Raw genomic sequence first — 24,692 nt, forward strand, 5'->3', positions numbered from 1 at the left:
CAATTTTGACCCAAAACCTGGACATAGCTGGTAACAAGCTGATTTTTTCAGGATAGATGCAGGAACATACATAGAATGACATACTAAAAGTCCCCGGTATCCCCTGTGCAACCTTGGAAATTCAAGCTGAAGGCGTCCAAAATGGCTGTTATTTTCAATTTTTTCATAACTTTGTTTCTAGACGAGATACAAACATAAACTTGGTGGCTATCCCTATGTTTTCAGGTATAAGAATTATAATAGAATAGGTATTTAGAAGATCAACAGCTTGTAAGTAGCATAATCCAAGATGGCGCCCAATATTACCACCTTTTTTTGAATATTCTGAGCTTGAAAATACACATAGGCGTAGAAACCAAGGATGAAGAATAACGAATTAGGAACAGTAGTCAGTAAGGAAATTGTAAAGTGTGATAATAGAAACTGAATGTATAATTACAGTATAATAATAAGATAATGTTATGCTCAGCGTATTGCAAGTTTGCAATGTTCTGTGTTCTGGCTATACTGCTAGTGAAGAGGAAACACACCAAGCAGACAGTTGACGGTCTGCTCTCAGTTCTCTTGTTTATTATATTTATTTTGTGGCTAATACCTAAGGGTAATAGAAAGAAAACGGTTTCATTCTCGCGAACTTTGATAAGGCATTAATAGTTATAATGATATGGCTTAGTGTGTTTAAGAAACAGGAAAATAGTGACAACGTTACTTTTGTGAATGTGAAACCATGAAAGTCATGGAATGGTGTGTGTTGGTGAAGGAAAGTTTGATTATTAATTTACCATGCTATTAACTGTTCTCATAGTGACCTAAAGTGACGATGTATAAAGTGTAGTGCTTAATGAAGTGGTTTTGTGTTCTCTTTCATCATTAAAATAACAAAAACCCTTGGAGATTTTAACATTTCAGGAGAACACTGTAATACATTCTCACTCAAACGCTGTCACTAGGTTATTGAAATCCAGGGTTGCCATTTGCCACCTCATTTTAATCTTTTTCTAGATCTGAAGCGTGCCTCCTCTGGATTTCCACCAGGGTGCCAGATTCTCATTATTACATATTGTATATTGTACAATAATTATCAACAAAATTATCGTACATGGTCAGTTTTTTTGCTCAAATTTGGTTTTTTAGAGCTCATATTTTCTTATAATTTGTCTGTTTTCAGGTTTTTTCTGCTATTTGCTACTCAATTATAGAGGAAAACACTTTCAAGATAGGCATAAATGCTATCATCCTAGAACCTTAATTATCGTGAATGTATGATAGTTATCGTGCAAATGGCAACACTGGGTCACACTCGCATTTCATAACACTCGAATGAAAAGATGATAATTGATGGGGTCACCCCACACACCATTTAATGACTTAAAAATAATGAAATAATCTCTTTATCCGATTAGGTCTAAGCGATTTTTTTGTGACTAGGCAGGTAAAAATGAAAAATTCACTGACGAGGCTAAGTCGTGCATATGAAGATGAGCTTTTAGAGCATAGTCTCACATAAGAGGATGCATGCATGATATACTCTAAATAAAGAACAGTTTTGCTAAACTTCTTAAAATTTTTACTTTCTTTACATAATTTAACAGTTACTTGGTATTTGTTACCCAAGTACATGGTGATGTTTAAAACTCGGGAAAAATTTGCCCTCCCAAATGAACTACAGCTTTGTACAACTATAATGATACATGTCTATTTTTAAACATACTGCTAAAAGAATATAAATGTAAATATCTACTTATAATTTCAGGCAACAGATATGTCTTGTAGTATATGCAAAGAGAGTTGTGAGGATAGCTCACCTAAAACTATAATAGTTGGGGAAAAGGACGCCAAACTCTTGTGACTTCAAGCTTAGAGCAATGATGGCCTTCATAAAACCTTTGAAAGTGCAACACCACTGAGAATTCATGTCCAATGTAGGAAACAGTACACAAGGAGAAGCTCAATCACTTCAGCAAAGAGAAAATCTGAGTGTCACCAAGAAGAAGAAGACAATGCTCCTGAACTTCGGTCAGTACCCTATATTTGACATCAAAAGTGATTGCTTTTTCTGTACAGAGCCTTTTACTCAGAATGCCAAACTTGCCAAACATAGAAAAAGGGCAGTAAGTAATGTAGAAACCTTGGAATTCCAGACCAAAATCTTAAAACTTGCAAAAGAAAGGCAAGACAAGTGGGGTAGTGATGTGACACAACGTATTCAACATGTTTATGACCTAGTTGCAGCTGAAGCTAAATACCATAGACAGTGTGCTCAATTGTTTTATAAAATTATGGGGAATGAGGAAAATGAACACGGCTCTCTCGTTACATTTATGAAGAGTGGATGCACTCATGATGAAGTGAAGCAAGCTGGTGAAGACTTTATTCTGCAACTCTATGGTGCCAGTAATTATAGTTCTCTAACGAAAGCAACCGTCATGTATCTTACAAGAGAGCTATTGCTCGAAGTTCCTTAAGTTCAGAGTTCAACTTGGCCAGTTTACCACCAACAAGTGCTGCAGCAAAGCAACACTCCTATCGCACATATCTTGCAGTACAGGAGTGGATGGGCAACAGTCTAAATCCAACAGAATGGGGATGGAGATTTCAAGATGGAACACTTGTTCCACTAGAAATGGACATTCCAGTTGCCCCTGAAAACCTTCTTACAATGGTTTCTTGTGGATGTAAGCCAGGGGATGCAGTAACATGATATGCAGCTGCAAGAAGCTAGCCTATTTTGCACAGCAATGTGCAGCAAGTGCAACGGCCATTCATGCAATAACACTGCTCCACCTCTTAATATCAGATGAAGAGGAAGAGAAGGCACCAACTCTTGATGAAACATCACTAGAATATTAAAATATTGTATAATTGTTAACTTTATTATTATGGGGATCCAGAGTTTGTCAGCTTATATAATAAGCAGAATTATGCATATTATATAAATTGACAAACTTTGAACCCATTATAATCAAATTAATTGTCTTCTTCAACCCAAAATGTTTGGTCAGTTTTGTTAAAATTCTGGATAATATGATATGAAAACTTGTGCCTATCTTTGGTGCCACTTTGGACACCATCTTGCTTTTAGTTGTGTGAAATTTTCTTGATCTTCTAGAAATATAATTTTATTTGATTGCTGCAGTAAACGTTTAGATACCAAAAAAATATATATATATATTTTTTTGTACCTCACATGAAGCAAAGATATGCTTAAATTGAAAAAAATCATCAATTTTGGCCACCATCTTGCTTTTTATATTAATTATGTTGTTGATCTTGTAGTTATATATTGTTTTAGATTCCTTCTACTTAAAAATATAGCAATAGACACCAAATTTTTTGTTTGTATGTTGCCTACAAGCTAAGTTATGCTAAAATTGGAAAATGACGGCCATTTTGGACGCCATCTTGAATTTCTAAGGTTGCACAAGGGGGATTCCTGGGGACTTTTAGTATGTGATTCTACACATAATTCTGCACCTATGCTGCAAAAATCAGCTTGTTACCAGCGATGTCCAGGTTAAAGCTAATACTCCTAGCCTATATACAGTTAATTTATTACTGGTATTTATTCAATTTTTTTTTATTACCATTGATCTTAATATTACAGTAACATCCCTCACAACTGGCACTTTGGGACCAAAGAGTGTAGTGCTCAGATTGATCTATTGATACAGCTGATACAGCAAATGAAAGAGTCTCTCTCTCTCTCTCTCTCTCTCTCTCTCTCTCTCTCTCTCTCTCTCTCTCTCTCTCTCTCTCTCAACAAAATTTCATATGCGTCCTATGACTTGCGTTGGATCCAAAGGTGATCACACCACTATGAAGGTCAAAGCTTGACTGGACCCAGTGTGCTTGACATCAATGTTTATGTAAAGTGCACACTTCTTTTATTGCTGTGTCTCAGCCCTCTGTTACAATCTAAAGAGAAATTAAGACTTCAACTTGATTAGCTTGTGCATTTCAGTTGCCACTGTCAGTTTGTAAATGGTGGCTGAATTTTAAAAATAGCCTAAAAATAATTTTAAAATTTTTGGTACAGTATTTTGTTCCTGAATGTGGAGCTTTCTCATATTGGTCATAAATAGTATCTTAAGTCATGACACATGATTTATATATAAATGTAGATTAATCATGGACAAGTTAGCCCATGGCCTTGTGGCGTGGTAAGGGAGGGATGGCCACTAGGTATGTTAAAATTTCAATGAGTTTTTTTACATTGTACTTAGTATGACTACTTGTAGTAAAAAAAAATATTGTACAAGTGAAATATCAATTCATATCAGATGTGTGAAGTTGTAATCTTTTATGTAGTAATAGAAATGTGTTATCATCATTTAAAGAAAATGACCCTCTAATCTGGACTCCCCAGCAGGTATACCCTAGTAACCTGACATGATTTTTCTTGCAATACAAATGCTCCAAGTATCAGTTAATATTGTGTACCTGTCACACTAGCTCAATTCATATCGGATGTTCCACAAGGAATGGTCGTTTGTTGCTCTTCATTGTCATAATTGGTAGCAAATTGTAAAGTTTATTTTTATCTCCTAGCTTAGGATTGTCTGACTGAGAAAACTGTGAGTAGTTGCAACGTGAACTAAAAAATATATTATAACCTTGGATGCAAAGGAGCACAGCAGTCTTTATTAAAGACAAAATTTTTAACACAGTATGCTAAGAAGGTGCACCATTATCTCACTAGATAGAAATGCTACTACCATAAACACTGGTCAAAAGACTTTGACTCATCATTGCCAATGATATAGCATTGATGGGTAATACAGTACTCGACAAAACTTTTAGTCCGCCCTCACTCAACTCAAAACATGTCAACATAACTAAACTACAAATAGGCTAATAACAACACAATTCTAAGTCTAAATTACCTTTATTAGTATTCACTAATATTTAGTAGGACAACCCTTACGTTTAATCACCTCCTTCAGTCGTTTTGGTACAGACAAGGCCAAATTATGAAGCATTTCCTTCGGTATGTTGTTCCAAGATGCTGGATTTCTGCCTCCAGCTTTGGAACAGACGACACATCTTTGTCTTGTAGATCCTCTTACGATCTCCCATAAGTTTTCTATTGGGCTAATCTCAGGGCTATTACCAGGCCAATCATTGATGAAGGAACTGCAATCCTGAAGCCACTGAGTGACAGATTTAGCCGTGTGAGCCCTGGCGCCATCCTGCTGAAAACATGTGGCACCCGTATCCTCGAATGCATCAGGCAAAATGTCACACATCAGCTCCAAATAATTATACTGTTTAACTTTTTCATTCTTTTTAAAGACATGAAGCTTGGCTACATCATGACCAGTAAAAGCTCCCCAAACCATGTGAGAATCAGGGTGTTTGACAGTCGCCGAGGTACCTAGGGTCAAGAGGGTCGCTTCGGACCTGCGAAAAACATTACGACCTCTATTACAAGTGACCGCAAAAGTCGATTCATCTGACCAAAGCAGGCTTAGCCATTGAGACTCATCCCAAACGCTATATTTCCGAGCAAATTTGACTCTTTTATCCCTCTGTAACTTGGTCAAAATTGGCTTCTTCCGGGACGGGTGGCTTGTGTATCCAAGTTCATTGATACGGCGATTGACGGTCCGAACTGAAACATCACCAAGCAGTTGTGGGTTGGATTCCTTCAATTTCCTTGATGTCATGCGTGATTAACCTCTAATTGACGCTTTAAAATAGTCATACTTCGATTGAAGTCTTCTTAGGCCTCCCAGAGCGTTTTACTTGCGACGGAGCATCGCTTCCCTTCCACCCTGGTGAAACTTGGCAACCTAGCGTTTAACAGATCGCCGCTCACACCCACCTGAGCGGCGCGATTTCCTTCGCTTTTAAGACCTGATCCCTTTAATGCACATATCTGTGCTATGATCTGTTCATTCAGATCCTTAAATTTCCCCATAGTAGGTCACAGGGTCCCAGGATGTGACTCGGGGTAGGCCAAAACTTTCGACGGGAGCGTGGAGCAAAATTCACGTTGGCACCTAGATCGCCAGCCAAAACCTTACTTGTCTGCTTGCTTTTAGCAGCCTAAGCTCCTCCCCCTTAGCTACTCTCAGTAAGCGCCTAATGATTTGACTGAATTTTTCTTGCACTTTTGGTTCCTTCAAATTTGGCCATATATTTAGGCCACTCAACCGTGGCCGGACTAAAGTTTTGTCGAGTACTGTATAAACAGATTTACCAACCTGTCGCAAGCAGTTTGATATTGATTAAACAGCCGTAGATTTGTTTACCACTGTGGTCTACCTATCTTACCAACCACACAGATCAGTTATCATCTCACATCAGAGAGGAAAACTTTTTGTCTAGCAAGAGGGAGGTAGTATCGCTCTCTTCTGCCCAGTCCTGCTTACCAGTATGCAGGTGTTTAGCACGGTTAACTATTGGGAAAAGTTTTCATGCACTCTAGCTACTATGTCCTTTGCTTTCTCCCTAAAAGTTTCAGCTAAAACTTGCTATTCAGTAGTAAAGCTTCATAACCCCTGACATGGCTTTATGAGGACTTACATCCATATTAGGCCTAGGTATAGTAGGCTAGCAGTCAGATTAATTATGGTTCTTCAAACAATGGTAAGAACCCCCTAAAGACTGCATGCCTTGTGGGGAGTCTTGGTATAAAGGTGGGTTTGTTTAGTGATGTTTGAAAAATTAGGAAAAGAAGAATGACTTGTGACAAGCAGAAATGGATTAAGATCTGAAATAAAACCAGCCTTGGTATGAAGTTGATTGAAATAGAATGAAAGTTAAACATGGTAACTTACAGTTATCCTGGAGTGATATTTCAAATGGAATAAGTGGTGGGGAGATGAATAGACTTGAGGAAGTACAGTATTATTATTAGTATTATTCAGAAGATGAACCCTATTCATGTGGAACAAGCCCACAGGGGCCATTGACTCAGAATTCAAGCTTCCAAAGAATATGGTGAATCTGAGAATTACCTTGCTGCAAACTAAAGTAAAAACCAGATCAAAAAGAAAGAAAAAGTTAAGTATACCTTAGTTTAACCAGACCAATGAGCTGATTAACAGCTCTCCTAGAGAGGGCTGGCCTGAAGGATTAGACTTATTTTACGTGGCTAAGAACCAATTGGTTACCTAGCAACGGGACCTACAGTTTATTGTGGAATCCGAACCACAGTATATCAAGAAATGAATTTCTATCACCAGAAATAAATTCCTCTAATTCTTCATTGGCCAGCCGGAGACTCGAATAAAAAAGAGAGAAGTGCTCTAACGTACACATAAGTACGTATTGCACAACATGCTGGGGCTTGCCATATTATTAAAGCACATCTTCATAGGAGCTGGTACTTTATAAGTGAGTGACTAGGTGTTAAAATCAGAGGAAGAGGTCACAGAAATGTTCTAAAGAAGGAAGTGTGGAATGAAAAGAAGAGGACTGATAATCAAATGTGACCAAACTCAAGCTTTTGATGACTAGAGAAGAAGCAAACGGGAAAAGCCTTGTCAGAAAAATGGCTTTGTAATGCCATGGGTCTGTGAAATGTGAAATGTATAATATAGTACCATGAAACAAATGTAACAGTGTCTTAAATGAGTGAGATTGCAATACTTGAGCGAGTGTGGGGTAAGATCCAAAATGTAAAAGAACTAAGAGGGAAGAGGACAATGTTGCAGTGGAAAATTGGGCCTTAACTTGAATAAGTACAATACAGTAATGACCATGGTGTAGTTGGAGGGTCATAATACAAAGGAGGGGGCTGCCTCAAGCCAGGGAAAAGAGACTTAAGTATGAAGAAAAAAATAAAGGGACAGTCAAAAGTTTGCCATCACAAAGTGGTATAAGACACCAAGTTCAGATAACTCTGATTTCGAAGTACTGCATAAACTGTTTAATTTTTTAGATAAGAAAAAAAGGGGACTGCCCTTTGGTTGGAATGGCTTTGGTATGTCCAAACTCCATTAAACATATAAACTAAACTCAATTTTTTCAAATACATAATTTTCAAAAAATTGTTTGATCAGTGAAGATGGCTTTTCAATTTGAAGAAGTTCCCATTCCCTCTGAATACTTGAGACAATCCAAACATCCCAAAAGACCTACAGCCATCGCTATGATAATCTAGTTAAAATAACAATACGTATTATTCCAGTCAGTTGCAAAAAGAGAGTCCAAAAATACACAAAGATCATCAGAAATTTTTAAAAATTGCCTTGCCCAGTCCCCATTTTACTGATCCCCTCCCATTCAGTGGCCTATAATTCCCAAAATAGAGGAGAACATCAGTAAAGACAATAAGTGAAAAAGGGTAATGTATACTGCCACAGATAATAAGAATTAAGAATAGAAAGATTACAAAGGATTCAGACATTGTTTTAGTGCAATACTCATTGCGTAAAGTTATGCAACTCCAGTCAGCAAGGCAGTCCCGTAGGAGAAAGCGAGGGATGACAGTTACAGGTTGAGTGTGGCATCATCCTCTTGAATGGGGTCTAAATTCATTGCAGCAACATCTAGCTTTTCTTTATCAGCACAGACTTTCCTGTAATAGTCCCCCTTTGGAGAAAGGTGCAGTGGTGTGACCTTTCAAGTCTCAGCTTATTATAATCTTAGTTTGTCAAACACACTTTTCTTCTATTCAAAGACTCAAGGTGTAGTAAGACTGCAAGAATAAGTACAAAAAAAAAGCCTATTCAATAGAGACTGGCTGAGCTGATGCTGCAATGTGAATAAATGTACAGTATGCGCATGTAACATAGCCTGAGAGGCGTAGTAGAGGTGGAAGTGCTGAAGACTGTAGGAATGCCCAGAAAGTGAGGGAGACAGAGGAAAGCTGAAGATCAATAATGAGATGGAAATAGAGTAAAGGCAGAGATAAAAGTATGAGAAGACAAACCCAACTTCAGCAGTGGTAACTTGACTAAGCAAGGCACATGGTAGGTCTCCACCATATGGAGAGCAGTGTCCTTGAAGCATTCATGCTAACAAAGAGCCCCCAGGGTGTGATGTCATCTGGGCTTTTTAAGCTCTTTCTGGAAAGATGGGTATAGTTGTAACTAATATTGCCGCATCATGAAATCTTTCTCCGCTTTTGAAGGTTTAATGGATTGTTGTTGATGTTATCCACAGGTACCAAGGTACCCTGCAGTAAATATTTTTTAGAAACATTTACAGATTTAGACAAATTTGGCAGCAATGAAAAAATATTAAAGAAGAGCAGCACTTTGGATGTTTATTATATTTGTATTTGGCCCCATTTTCACCCAAATCAAAATTGTTCTTGTTATGCTTTGTAAGTTGAAATGATTAGATGTTTCTTATACTTCATTTCATGTTCAGAATTTGTGTTTGATAGCATTCGTTAAGAAGTGGATATTTCCACAGGTTAAAGCGGTCAGGATTCGCTCGAGGACAGAAGATGGCCCAAAGAAGCGTCACCCGTGCCCCTATTGCGAATACTCAACACCTAGAAAAGACCATTTGAAAAAGCATATTAGAATTCACACAGGCGAGAAACCTTTTGCGTGCCCTCACTGTCCATACAGATCTTCTCAGAAATATAATTTAAAAAGTCATGAGTTCACTCACAAACTGTGAAAGGGGTTTGCTCTGGTCTTGACCTTGGGAATTTTTGATCTCTGTGATAGGCTGTGTTTAAAATTTCCTTTACATTTCATGTTTTTTCATGTAAATTATCAATGTCACCTTTGGTATTTATTGCAATATGATGCAGTTTCGTTAGGAATCTTTTAAGAGCATTGTTCTTTTGTTTTAGGTGGGTAGGATCACCGTGAATTTTGTAGTTCGGTACCAATATGTTATTGAAAGGTTAGGTCGTTTAATCAACAGATTGAATCTTGACACTAGCTTTAGTACAGTGGATATGGAGCACTTAACTATAAGAAATGGATTATAACCTCTGTGATGTAAGATAGGTGTTATAACTGTTACATTATTTGTGCATAGTGCCAATTATGGCAGAGCTCTGGTTTATTTTGTAAGTATTGTATATGATTTGGGTTTGGTTAATGCCTAGGCATTGATTTTGCATTTCCCTCTTGAATAATTGGCCTGTAGTTATTGTCAGCTCTGTTTCATTTAAGATGTTCCTAAAAGGGACTGGTAGCTTTAGTGACACTTGTGCTTGGCACAATCTCATCAGATTGCTGTCCTGAGATGAGTAGACGAAGCCAGCTGCTTATCGTTCGGTTCATGTTTATATGGAAGTGTGTAGTGATCTCTCTAATTCAGTGAAGTAATCATCTGTACATTGTTGTTCTGTGTCTGGTGACTTGGCAGAATTATGATTACATTTTGAATTTGAAATGTGGATGGGAATTGTATTTATAATAACTATGCCAAAAAAAAAAGTTGCACATATTCATGGTAGGGTTGCCTTCAGTGTACTGTACATTTCTCCGATTAGTCGAAATACAGTAACTTGATATAATGAATCAACAAAATCGCACTTTTTAATTTGTCAGTGCCGTTATCTTAATGGCATAATTACATGTATTCTGTTAGTGGAAGCAATGTATTGAGAGTACTCTTATTATAATGCCTGTGATTGTGATCTAACTGGATGTGATTTTTAAGTTCATGCAAATAAATATTTTGGATGTTTAATATTCACGATTTTTATTCTTCTTGGTAGCGGTCTACAAACTTAAGTAGGCTAATTCTGATAAGTATACGCTGTGAATAACAAAATAAAACTATTGGTAACTGTTTTGTGATTTTATTATGAAAACAATTAAATATAACAAGAAATATTTTTCATAAACATCATGTTTTTACACATTGAAATGTTTTGCATTGATGTAAAACAAAATAATAATTCTTCTCCCTGAAGAGAATCGTATGAAAAATTTTGAATGCAGATTTGCTTAGAAGAGTGGTGATTTCAGAGTATGGTGGGTGGTCTTTGACTTTCAGTATCTAACACAGTGTGATGGAAAGCTGTGTAGAAAGAAAATTGACTTTCTTGATGTAGAAAAACAGATCCAGTGATGACCCTATTTCATTTGCAGTACTGATTTCTAACTACTACACTTAGTGCCAAGATCTCGTATTGTATTTTGTTATTGCTGTGTAATGAGAGTTTAACCAGGCTACTAAGTCTCATTTGGCTTCAAGGCCGCGGTTTTATTTTAAAAATATTAACAGCTAGCGAGAAAAGAAAAAAAAAATCGATCAAAACTAAAAGGCAGAAGGGTTGTACCCTTGCTTCAGCTTACACAGTCTTCAAAGAGAGAACTTATACACTTTTACCCACAATTATTCTTCATACAGATAACCTAGAATGCTGGTATCTTCAAAAGATACTGATCAAATGCAGAAGGGTGATAAGGGCTGACACCGTGTTCTTTACAGGAGGTTGCAAAGGAACTGGAGTAGGAGCATGGTCGTGCTCAGGAACGCGGACATGATCTTCAGCAAGAGTGCGCCCAACCACCCAAAGGCAGGAGCAGGAGTGCCTACTGCATGTTTTGTCAGGAGAATGAAAGGTATGTCTAGACCAGACGACAGGGCTCCTGGAATGCCAGATCCCAGAACATGAGCTCCAGACATCCTTAGGGGATTGTGGACTTGAAGGATGATGTGGTGAAGGGTGGTGAAGGGGACGCGGACATGTACCAGAAGAGCTGTCTTCATGGACGGGAACAGCAGGACGAGTTTTTTTAACTGGAGCAAAATTGTCCTTCCTACAAACTTTGGCAGAGGGAGGGACAACCGCAGACTTCTTCAATTTGCGTAAATTCTCGACATCAGAAACACAGACCTCAGGATGGGGAGAAGCATGGCCTTGGTCCGAAGTAGATGAAGATACGATAGGTCTGAGACGCTTTCTACTAGGGGAAGAGACGAAGTCTGATTCACCACCGCTTGGCAGGAACAGGGGAAGATGAAGAAGGAGACGGAGTCCTTCGAAGTTTCACTTGTACAATACCTCCATAACTCTTGGGAGTTTGATCAACCACTTGCCTGAACCAATGAGTCAGAAGGAGGGGCGGAGGTCGGAGGAAGAGGAGGCAGGATGACACGCTGGGATGAGAACGAAGCAGTCAGCTGGGAAGACGAAACAGGTGATGAACTGGGCACAGGAGGGGGAAGCTGGAATGGGGACTTACAACGCAGCTGACCCAGGCCACGTGAGTTATAGTGGGACAACAGGCCATCCAAGGTTGGTAACCCTGATAGGCCTAGAGAAGCCCAGAGGCCATCCATCTTCTGCGCATTGGAATCTGAAAGGTTAGAACAAGATAGAGGCACATCTGCTCGTGAGGGGGAAGATGATGTACCCCCCAAGAGCAGAGGAACCATTTGTAGGAAAGTCTTTTGACCCCTCCTAAAACTTCCATAGATGAAGCTATAGAAGAGTGGGAAGGGTTAAAATCTTCCAAAGAAGACATAGCAACTGGAGGATGTGGCAAAGAGGAGACAGAATGAAGGAGCATGTGACACATCCATCGAAGGAGGGAACCTCCTCCAAGATGGAGCCTCCGACTTTCTCCTATGCTGCTGCTTCTTGGCAAAAACCCTCCACTGCTCAGGAGGCCAAGAACGACACTCAGGATTAGTGATGTTACAATCATTAGCTCTACATTGGCTACACGTAGAATGGGGGTCAGTCCCAGCTGATGACAAAAAGCGAGAGCAAGGGTAACTATCAATGCCAGGACACATCCTCTGACGCTTGGAAAACCTGGCAGAAACTGGAGGCTGGGATGATTTTTGTGGATGCATGATCACACGAAAACTCAGAATCACATGCACAAGCAAAACAAACTAGCAAAAAACACCGTCTTCGGAGAGATGAGCAAAACCACGTCCTCCTATGAGGGCTGTAAAGAAGAAACTGAGGCACCATTGCTTTTGATTCATGCGCGAAGGAACTTGACAGTTGCTACCTTGGCCTATCGGCTGACCTCATTGCCACCAGTTCCTTGTTTATTATTTTTACCGGTTTCCAGCTGGCACTAGAAGAATCATCTGTAAGTTAAGACTGCAGGTTTGTTAGCTATGAAAAATACAGATTATTAAAAATTCATCATATTATTGGGGCAGTCTGAAATAACCCAAATAATGACTCGACCTATGTTGCCAATGGTTGAATTTAATGTGCCAACTAGAGCTTAGCCCACATTGACCTCTATATTAGCATTTGGCTAAATTCAAACATCCTATGACTTCAAGTATTACATGACCCATTATAGGCTAACCCTGTTGGGTAAGTGCACCACCTGGTGAGTCTTGGAAAAAGTCCTAGGGCAACCATCCCCTGACATGTATTCATACATTGGAATAATTTGGGAACAACGGTCACTTCAGAAATCTGTACCCAAATTGTCTTGAATTGGTAGGAAAACTTCATAGTCCAACATTTTAAAGAAGCGCAGCAACCAGAGGCAATTCTGATGGAGAGAAAGAAGAAGAAGGAATATTGGCATTCAGTGCCATAGGAGGCATGAAGCCTTCCCATGATGCCTCAGCCGACTTCCTCTTGTATCTATTCTTCCTACCAAAACGCTTCCACTTCTCTGGGGCACCAGTCACGACACTCTGAACAGGGGCTACTTACACTGCAAACATGAGATCTACATCTACTGCAAGTTGAATGAGGATCAGTATCAAAAGCGGCTAGATAATGCATACATGGGTTGTCACCAACCCCAGGACATTTCCTCTGGGGGTTAGCCCAAAGCTTTGATGATTCATGGGTTTGCATGATTGAAATGCAATTACAAAAACTGAGATATACTCTATATAAAAACACAACAAAAGAGCAAAAACCAGAATTGCCAAGGTGTAGGTGATCAGGAAGTGCGTACACAACCAGCTTCTGGAAAGAGGGACAGCTCACGTCTTGGTTGAAGACGGTTTGAGAGATAACTGAAGCTTCTGAGCATCTATGAAGGGGAGAGAGGTGAGGCTCTGCCTCCGCTCTCTCCCCATTGGCTAACGGTCTTTGAGCCACCGACCTTGCTCTGTTTTTAAACCGGTCCAGCTGCGCATCTGAGAAATTATCCCATACGTACAGACCAAAGGTGTGTAAGTTTTGAAAAATACAAATTGATTAAAATTTGTTTTTTCTGTAGCATCTTCCAGTATCATCCCTCCTCCTTGTTGATGGAAAAAGCTTGATAAAATTAGGTATTTAGACCTCTTTTCTCTCTTTTTCTCTTGGACGTTCAGCTTTTAATGTGGAAAATTTAAGCCCTATAGGACCTTCTTGGTGTGTTGAATATATAGTTTGGAAATTGCCAAGTCTTAATATTTTAGTCCTTTAGTCATCCGATGAAACCATTTAATTATGATGGCAGTTGCCAGAAGTGGACCTGAAGTAAACAAGAAAAGATTGGTTTAGCATCAAAAGAAGCTGTGGACTTCACATCTAGAAGGATTATAGATCTCATGATAAAAGATGGGTATAGATCCTACCTTTTAAAAAGATGGAAACTCTAATTTTGGCTGGTTAGCATTATAGGTTGTGTTTGGTAATAAACCTTGAATGTATGTACAGTACATATAGCAATTACCGGATTTTTTTTGATGGCTCACCTTTATGGTTGGTGACACGAGACCACTCAAAACCTCCATGTATGCAAAGGCATTGGTTTTTGTAGCAGCAGTCTGGTTAGTCTTTGGGGACTCTTTAGAACTGTAGCAGCTTTTGTACATTAATTCCCCTAACAGTATATTCTCTCTTGGTAATGATGTAAACCTTTTTAATGTCTGCCTGGAAAGGTACAGAAGTTTGAATATTTTTTCAGGGGCGGAGACACTCTACAACATTTTGGGTTTCCTTTCCTAATTACATGTCGAGTTGTTTTGTCATTGCTTTTTCGTGTATTCACTTTTCAGTTGCTTTCCGAGATGTTTAGGCATTGCAGATCGTAGAAATCTCAAGTAATTTATGTTCATGTTGAATCTGCTCTACTTTCCTGGTTCTTGTTTGTACAGTTGTGTCGTTGCTGTGATTTTATATCAAAGCTATTTTTTTTTTTCACCTGGGTTCTCTTATCTTTTGCAATTTATATACTATATATGTTCAGTACAAGCATTTTTCTGATTGTTCAATAGATGTAAGAATACTGTATGTGAAGTTTTTTGAGTCCTTAGTAAATGAGGGATATCTCCACAGGTGGGGGAGATGAGGGCACTCAAGAATGAACAGAAGACAACTGATATCAAGAAAATGCACCAGTGTTTGCTGTGTGTGTATTCTACAAACAAAAAGTACAATTTGCAGAAACATTATCGCATCCATACAGGGGAGAAACCGTTTGCATGTTCCCAGTGCCCATACCGGTCTTCTCAGAAATCCAATGTTACTGCTCACATGGTTACTCATGAGAGAGCAAAAGGTGCGTCGAGATAAGAGAAATGCTTTTCGTCTCTGTTGAGTCTTAATTGAAGTGGACTGCTGCTTGTTGTAAATTAAGTACAGTACTGTATTCAGATGTGTAAGAAGTGAATTTGTTAAATGTTGATGAAGTTCATTCTTTTGAAATGAGAAATTGAGAAATGCTTCAAGAGAATTTGAAGTTGTGATATTGAACATATTTATTCTCCAAAAGTAAATTTTAGTCCAGAAGATGTAAAACCCTGTTAATGTTTAAACAAATAATCTTCAAGTACAGTGTCTGTAGTGGGAGTTTTTTTTTTTTTTTTTTAGCTTAAAGGTCATTGGAAATGTAGTGAAATTGTATGTAGATGGCTGTGATATAGTTTTTTTTTTTGTGGGGGAGACATCCTAAGTAGCAGTTTCTCTGAGCAACATCCTAAGTAGCAGTTTCTCTTTGTCGAGTTGGTACCCTTCTTTCAGTGTCAATGCCACTATGAAGAGCATTTTCTATGTAGAATCTCAAAACTTGCTTGTATAAAAAAAAAATACTTTTGATATTGATGTACCCAAATTGAATAAAGTAATTGTTTGGGAGGGAGTTAGTGGTAGCTTCACCACTAGAGGACCAAGTGCTAGTATGTTTCATTTTTAGGCGAAAGAAAGATACAGTAGCGGAATTCTTCTTTGAAAGATTAAATCTATTTTTGTTTGAATATTTTCTCTTCTTGTTTTGTATTGACTACTTTGGTCTTGTGCTAACTATTCAGTTACACAAATTCAAGTTATTTGCATCTTTGAACTTTGTTCTGTAGCACTATCATTATGTTCATGCGTTGAAGCAGTGATTGAAGGTGCAGATTTATGCCATTCTTTCTTAGGTGTTTGCTTTTTAAGTCTTGAATTTCCAATGTTCATTAATCATATGCGTTTCATGGGCATTTTTTCTTTACATTGCCAGTCCAACCTGACTTCTTGTACTTACTTCATCGACAGTATCTTGTGTTCAGGTGTGAATGTCTGAGAGTGAAATTTTAATGTCTTATCTGATTCATTTATTTCTATATAAAATGTATAGTTTGAAGTACTCAGGCTGTTTGTTTTTGTTAGCATATAGGATGTCCAAAATGTTGATTTGGCTGGGAGTTTAATGTCAGCACTAGATGAAGGTGTCAGAAATATTATTTTAAGTCATTACTTGAATGTCATTTTGAGAAAATTTTGACTGCCCATCCATAAAGGTTGTTTTGGGATGAGTGGTTTGCTTTAAAACATGGAAAATTCTGATTTATTCTTGTAAGTGAGGGACCAGCATTGCAGGGATGAATTTCACCTATAGGAAAAAGTTATTTTGGGTTGAAAACATTTTGATGTACATGTATGGGAGGAATTACTGTACTTCATTTGCTTGTAATTTTTGCTAGCATGGAATAGTGGAAGGGGAGTGTTTCATATTTAGTAATGACTGTCTATACCAATTGGCAGTTCATATTTAGTAATGACTGTCTATACCAGTTGGCAGGCATGATATCTGAAGAGTATGTTTTTTATCGAAAAAAAAGTTCTATAATTACATTAATAACTTCTCTTGCATCCAAGCATAGGTACCCTTGAATTTTTTTTTTTTCTCCAGCAAAATACTGTACAGTATAGGCCAGTTAATTAGCTTAATGTATACCCTTTTAATTACCTGTACAGTATAAAGTACTGTATTGTTTGCCTTAAGAGCATGAGTTTGAAAGGGTTGACTGAAAGTCTCTTCTTTAGGAGTTTTATTAAAAACTATGAATGCCACATGTAAAGGGGTGCCATTTCTCGCAGTGTACTATAACAGAAACTAAGGTGACATTTGTTGTATTTACCTTACATTGGCAAAGTAAGATCTTTTAAACTTCTCTAAGTGATGGTGAACTGTGATTTGAGTCTTATGGTATTTTTTTAGTAGTATATTTTATAAAATCAGTAATTTTAATTGTTGTAAGAATAGGTATTTCTACTGCTTCATGCTACTTTTCTTAAGTGGTGTTTTCATTCAGTGTTGGATTCTTACAATAATTGCATTCTGTGAGGTAGTATTTGATTTCATCTATAATTAGTTGAGGTTAGTACTTTTTTATGAAAAAAGTCTGAAATTCAGTATACAAGGGATTGCTTGTCTTGGAGAATTGAATGCAGTGATAAAGTCTGGAGGCTATTTGTATACACTAAGGAGTTAGGTTTCAACTTGTTTGAAGTGATTGGTTTTGTATGTCACGGTCAGAGTAGATAACATTTCGTCAAATCTTGGAGGAAGTGAGCTATTGCCGTTTGTATTGGTCAGGGAATGCTGGTAATGCTACCAAGAATCACAAGACTTGAAAGCATCCATTATTATGACGTAAGTGGTAGTGTTGTGCGTCATTATTGTAAAGTGTCGGCACCTACTGCAAATGTACAAGTGTTTCAGAGAACAAAAGCTTTGGCCAAACTGAATTTGCCTAGAAAGGTAGGAAGTTGGTATTACATAACTGTTTAATCAGGGCTCAGCACTTTCAGAAATTATACACTTTTAATGGCTTTCCAGTCTTTTTGTCACTGAACTGGAGGAAGGGTTAAAATGAAGGTCATCTTCTCATCACAGTCCTTCCTACCGCTCAGTGACAACTTCAAATATTGCAGGCTCCAGCAATAGATTTCCCCCCCCCTTACACATGTAGGCAGTCCCTGGTTAATGGCGGGGTTCTGTTCCGAGCCGAGTGCTGCTAACCAAAAATTGGAGATAATAGCACAGGTAAACTGCTTAACGGCGCCGTTAACTGGATATTGACACTGTTAACTGGTGATCGGCGGCGATAAACCGCTTACCGATGCTGATAGACTGCTTACCAACCCCGATAAACCACTTACCAGCGCCGAAAATCGCTTACAGGCACTGAAAATCAAGTTAACAGCGTCGCTAGACAAGGGCCGGAAAACCGGATCACTGTTAACCGATGCCACCAGTAAGCAGGGACTGTGTGTGTGTGTGTGTGTGTGTGTGTGTGTGTGTGTGTGTGTGTGTGTGTGTGTGTGTGTGTGTGTGTGTGTGTGTGTTTACATAGCTGCAATGTATTTACCACAAACTTAAAAGACAGGTTCTGATCTGAATATTCTTCACTCTGTTAAAAAAAAAAAAAAAAAGTCCTTGTGTGAGAGCAGTTTTGGGTTGTGGTGTTCTCTTAGAGGGCTGTTATTAAATGTGCTAGTAGTAGATTGTAAACAGTGGTCAAGCTTCCTAAATAAAGTAGATGTAAATAAGAAACATTGACATATATTAAAACTGCAATATTGTACTTGTCCCTGTTACAGACTTGGTCAATTTATAGGCATAAATTTAACAGAGAATTATTTTTGTTTTAATTTTACATATGTAGCAGTACAGTAATCCGTGACCATTTGCTCTCTACATCCAAGGGTGTATGAATACTGTACAGGCAGTCCTCAGTTATCGGCAGGGGTTCCATTCTGGGGGTGTGATGATGACCGAAAATCGGCAATTTCTGGCGCTTTTTCGGCGATTTTCGGGCTTATTGGCACCAAAAAGTGCCGATTTTCGGTTATCGGCGCCTCTACCCAATTATCGGTGCCGATAAGCGAAAATCAGTGATTTTCGGCGCCGAAAATTGCTGATTTTCGTCGCTAGACAAACCCCATAAAACCGGATCGTCATTAACAGAGCCCGGCGTTAACCAGGGACTGCCTGTACAGTATATCCATAGTATTGAAAAAGTACTGTACTATGGATATACCTCTCAACTACAGGCAGTCCCTGCTTACCAGCAGCATCAGTTAACAGCGTTTCCGTGTTACGGCGCTTGGCTAGTGACATGGTTAACCGGATTTTTTATGCCAATCTCCGGTTAACGGTGCCGTTAAGTGGGGATTTTGGCACCAATCTCCAGTTAACGAAATAGCTTAGCGGGGATTTCGGCACTCTTATTGCCGATTTTCACTTAGTGGCAATTTTCAGTTAGCTTGGCCAGGTACGGAACCCTCACCCTTAACTGGGGACTGCCTGTACCTAAATTTCATAATCAATCAATCAGTCAACCTGAAAATCCTGCCATAACCCTGCCTAGCTTATGAAACTAAACATGAACTTGAAAGATTGTGTGGGATCCAGAGAAATAAGAAATATTATTTTTTATTTTAAGTATAATAACTACAAACCAACCAGAAATACTTTGTTACAGGAGCTTAACCTACAAACAGCATACTTATTGATGATCAGGTAATAACTACCCTCAATCCCAGTGCATCCAAAGGTGTTGTATGTATTGTTTGTACCTATATAAAAAATGCAGTAAAAGTACAAGTGTAACTAGAAAATAAAAACTCAGAGAGGCCTGATTACCATTAATGTTGAACACCATTTTACATTATAAGTGTGTTGCTGGCACACTTCACTTTCACTAGATTCTCCTGTTGTTTACATTATTTGTAGAGTCCATTTTCTCTATACAATACAGAACTCCTCTATCCATTTTCTCTATACAATACAGAACTCCTCTACTTATGAACAAGTTACGTTACGAATGGCTTTTCATATCTTGATTTGTTCATAAGTTCAGCTTGATATACGCGGAGTTGATACGTACAGTACTATTTGTGTTTTTTCATACTAAAATAATACTAGTACTGTACTATATTTTATAGAGTATTTTATTAATATGAATGGTATATAAAACCTAAATACATTAAAACTATGATGATAATATAGTAAAGTACAGATTTAATTTACTGTCATGGTTGTTCATATCTCTGAAAGTTTGTAAGTAGAGGAGCATCTGTACAGGGTATATAGTTATAACACCAGCTAATTGTATGTACTGTGTGATAGTGTAAAATTTACCTTACAGTTCTCTCTCTAGCTGTGCTTGTGAAAACAATGCGTATTTGGCTGGTTTGAGGATCTGATCAGATTTCAAAATCAACTTTTAGAGATTTTCAATAGTCTGTTGATTTTGCTGGAGACTCTGAGCTATGGGTTGCGCTGTCTCAGTCCATGATAGTTTTCACTGGCATCCAACCTCTGAGCTAGGGATGGTGAGGTTTTGGGGGCCAGGATAAGTCTACTTGTTGGGCAATGATCAACTGTTGCTTTGCTGCTCTATGTCTTTTGAGTGCAGAGTGGCCTTGGATGCTGAGGTCGAATGAGAATTCAGTTTCCAGTTAAGTAGAAAAACATTGATTTTGGTCTTTAACCTGTTTTCTCTTCCTTCCTTTTCTTTCTGCGCTGGGTGTCATGCTTCCCATCCCAAATGCTCATGTGCACACAGACACACAAACACACACACGTCTTTAATTTTCTTCCCTTTGCCATTGTTCATGAGTATTGTCGGCAAATTACCTCTGCCAGTGTTCTTGATCGTCTCCAGTTTTTTTCAAAATGGCAATAATAAACCTTTGCTTTTATAAGAATACTGCAAATCAGTCTCGGAAAAGTGTTGTCAGAGGGAAGTCCTCCCTTTGACTGTTTCGTGAATTGCTTTTACAAGGAGTTGTCAGTGCTTGCATCAAGAGAAAACTGCTGTGAATGGTATGGTTCCAGGTAATTTTGCTTGCAATTGGAATTTCCTATATTGTCACACACCTCTTCAGGTTTGAAATTTGTATGTTGAAGTAGCTTGTATGTGAAGTATAATCATGTAAAGTTGTGATATTTTCAAGTCCAAAAAATCGTTATATGATACTATCTATGCTAAATATATACTTTTGTGAAGTGTAAGATTGATGGAAATACTGATGTAACTCATCATATGACAGACATTGTCTTATCATACCAAAAAATGCAATTTTTTGTTCCTAAAGGAAGTTGTAAAAATTCCCACCACAGTTGTGAGTTTATGTTACTTGGTTGGTATCTCTGGTACTGCAGGAAAGATTATTGATGTTCTGTGGAGTAAAATGTGGGCATCTTATTTTGCTTTTATTTTTCACACTCACGTCGGTTAATTGTTAATAGCTTATCATAAGCTGTGAAGGACACTGGACATAGAAATGTTAAGTTTCTGTTTAATGTGTAAAGGTTCCAGTACTGATTTTCTGACCTTCGTTTTTTCATTTGTTCATACCAACCTGTCCATCCCCCATTCTGGTGTGCTCCAATATGGATGATTCAAGAAAAAATCCTTTAGGCCAGCCTAGGTAGTGTAAAACTGGGACTCATTAGCCTGCTTGAGTGTAGTAAGTGGTGATAAATGCAAATGATTTCATTCAGTTATTCAGCAAAATGAGCTTTGTCAAAAAAAAGTTGCTTCTCATTTCTGTGGAATTGGAAATCTCAGTCACTCCAGACTCATCCTGGTTAAAATTGAAAAGCCGTAACAATGTGTTTGTAGTTCTGTGTGTGGTATGGCATGCCCATCTCCATCACTACCAGTGGGAAATAAAAGTAAACTAGTCAGTTTTATGGATTTTTTTTTTTTTTTTTTTTTTTTTTTTTTGTCGTAATAGTTTCATAGCAGCCACTCTGGTAAAAATATTGTGTTTCATAATAATCCCTTGAATCATATTTTGTCTGAATAGCAATTTGAATCATATTTTGTCTGAATAGCAATTTAGGTCAGAAAGAAGTGGCCAGACATTCCAATCAAAACTATGTACTGCAGGAGTGGAGGAGGATTGAAGACCAGAAGATATGAGTCAACTTCTTGAAAATGAAGCTGTGAATACTAGGTTGCATACAAGACATAGGTATGCATCTTATTAGTTGGAGGCATAAGTATATATCTGTTTGCTTAACAATAGTTTGAGATGTTAGGATGGCAGACAACAATAACCACAGAAGCAAAGTAAGAGTTCCAGAAAGCATGGAGTGAGCAAAAAGTGTTATACAGTGCTGCTACTGCTTCTAAAAAACCACCCATAAGTCTCTGCTATATAACTTCTTTGTGCAAAGATGACAGGATCCTAGCTACTTTTAAAAGTAAGGCTATATCACAATCTCCTACAGAGCAGAATAGATCTTGGGGCTATCTACAATGAGACCCATGTCAGTGAACCACTCCTGCTGAGGCCAAAGAGGTGCTGTGAGGATCATTCCTGTGTTCATTGATGATCACAACTTCTTAAGAACTTGTCTGATGACATCATTGAGAGGTATCTTTTCTAACTCTCCTGACAGAGGCTGAGCATTCAGAGTAGAATGGATGACAAATTGAGAAGAGTGCTCTCCTCTGGGAAGGTGAAGTTAATGGAGGACCAAACAGAGGATACTATCAGTGGCCTCTGTAAGAATTTGCTGGCGTGGCTGAGTTGAAAAATCTTAAAATTAGTGATGCCACTAAACTGAGAAGAATCTTCATAATGCTGACTTGATTCAAAATCATCCCTTCTTAAGATGTCGTGACTGTGTTCTCTGCGGTGTTGAGAAGTGATGGAATTTTGGTTGGACTTGCTGCTCATCTCTGTTACATGGTTCTAAGGATGGAGGGCCAAGATCTTATGGCAGGAACCACCACAGAAGGTGCAGTAGGAGGCAGCAAGGCATAAGACAGCATTGTAGGGTGAAAAATGTTCTTGAGCTGTGGGTTGGTGCTAGGTTTTGGTACTGGTATAGGCAACAAAGGCATAGCCAATAGTGAAAGTCAATTGTGGTGGTAATAGTTTGACAAGCAGAATTTGATGAGGGCCAACTGATCCATAACTGGAGGGCTAAAAAAAAAAAGAAAAATGGAGGGAAAAAAAAAATGGAAAAAAAAAAACAGAGGAAGAGGATCTTATTAATGAATGGAACGCTTGAACAAGAGCCTTTAACCACCCATAACTGGCTTACATATTACACTTTAAGATGTATGCAATCTAGGAAGATGCTCTGTAGAGTGATCTTCCTCACCTGACTGGGTGATCAGCACCAGAGGCAGAAGCAGAGGCAGTAATTTTGGAGGTTCATATCATGGATAGTTCTTCACAAGTCAAAAACAAGCTAACAAAAGTAAACTATACCCTGACTAGAATTGTACAAATACCCACTGGCCATCACTAAAGCACAAATCACTAGGGTAATAAACAATTGGTAGGGCTTCAAAAAGGGCCAAATTAATGAAAATTTCAAATAATTTTGAAAATTTAAGGACTAACATGCCAAAACGAACGATCAGAATGAACTGAATATAACACATCAGCATTGAAATTAATTATTGGCTCTTCAAGATCTATGCTGTGACCATAAACAAAACCACTCCCAAAAAGTTAACAGAATGCTGAATGAACTGAGAAAGGCTACAAGGCAAAAAGACTTTGCAAAAATACCAAGAAAGCAGAAAGGGGAAGGATACTTCTTGTCAACTGAGGAGCAATGCATCGTAGGCTGTATCTAACACTAACATGATTTCAAAAGGAAAATGAATTTTTTTATACAGTACTAGCAGAAGCAAAAACAAAATTGAATATTAAAGGCATGAAATACGATAACAGAGATGAATGAACGGAAATGAGGAGGTACTGTGGAAAACTTCAAAAGGCAGGTGTAATAGAGGCTTCTCAGTCTTGACTAGGACAAGTATGGTGCAACTGGGATTTTCTCATTCGCATAAATAAGGCAGTACAGTACAGTATAGGAATAATGTGCTTTTGGTGAAACACAAATATGGTAGATTTACAGCCATATTCTATTAATTACTTGGAAATGCTCTGTTAAGGAATTAAGGAAAGCAGTTTTGTAGTTTGACAATGAAGTACCACTGTATTATGTCAGGAAAATTACTGCTCAGTGTTTGATCATAAAATTCAGTCCAGTCTAATGCTTTCACATATATGAAGTTGCTGAGCTTCAAAGGAGTTGGACCAAACCCTGCCTGCAAATGGACAGTTACATCTGTACTTCATAGGGGAGGGACCTCTCATTTACTACCTCTCATGGTGAAAAAGTGTTCAGACATATCATAACTTAGTAATCTTATCTAAAGAAGTTAGTTACCTTATCTAAAGCTATGCAGATACCTTGGACATTATGATGCAAAGATCAGAAATGGTAGTTGTACCCCAATTTTTTTTTTTTTTTTTTTTTTTTTCTTCTCTCATATTAAACTACCAAAGGCTACATTGGGCCATGTCTTAAGTGATCCATTAAATATTCTTTCATTCATTCAAAGTGTGAATGGAATTTTGAGTTACCGATTATTCTTGTTCATACGTAGTCTTTTGAAAGTTTTATAATAGGTTTTGAAGTCATTTGAGTTACGTAAAAAGGGTAATGTCTTCGCAGGTTGATCCTAGTCTGATTGCAGCAAGGATGCAAAGGAAGAAATATGGTTGTCCTCGCTGCCCTTTCACGACCCATAACAGAACCAACTTGGCAATTCACGTTCGCATTCATACGGGCGAGAAGCCATTTGCCTGT

General features: G+C 38.1%; 1 protein-coding gene across 50 annotated transcripts in view; it reads left to right on the forward strand.

Moving 5' to 3' along the window:
* The window catches only part of LOC136845002 (protein abrupt-like), a 239,411-nt gene that overhangs the window by 21,028 nt on the left and 193,691 nt on the right, over positions 1 to 24,692 (forward strand). For 2 of the 50 annotated variants that reach the window (XM_067114662.1, XM_067114663.1), the window contains exon 6: positions 9,370 to 10,613. The exons of 46 other annotated variants lie outside the window; for them this stretch is intronic. In XM_067114662.1, coding sequence (XP_066970763.1) covers positions 9,370 to 9,582 — 213 coding nt within the window. In that variant the 3' untranslated portion in view covers positions 9,583 to 10,613. Of the gene's footprint in view, positions 1 to 1,753; positions 3,160 to 9,369; positions 10,614 to 15,130; positions 15,354 to 24,692 lie in introns of those variants that run through there. 2 more of the 50 variants (XM_067114660.1, XM_067114664.1) reach the window with 2 other exon arrangements.

This window comes from Macrobrachium rosenbergii, chromosome 13 (genome assembly GCF_040412425.1).
Source record: "Macrobrachium rosenbergii isolate ZJJX-2024 chromosome 13, ASM4041242v1, whole genome shotgun sequence".
Taxonomy (NCBI): domain Eukaryota; kingdom Metazoa; phylum Arthropoda; class Malacostraca; order Decapoda; family Palaemonidae; genus Macrobrachium; species Macrobrachium rosenbergii.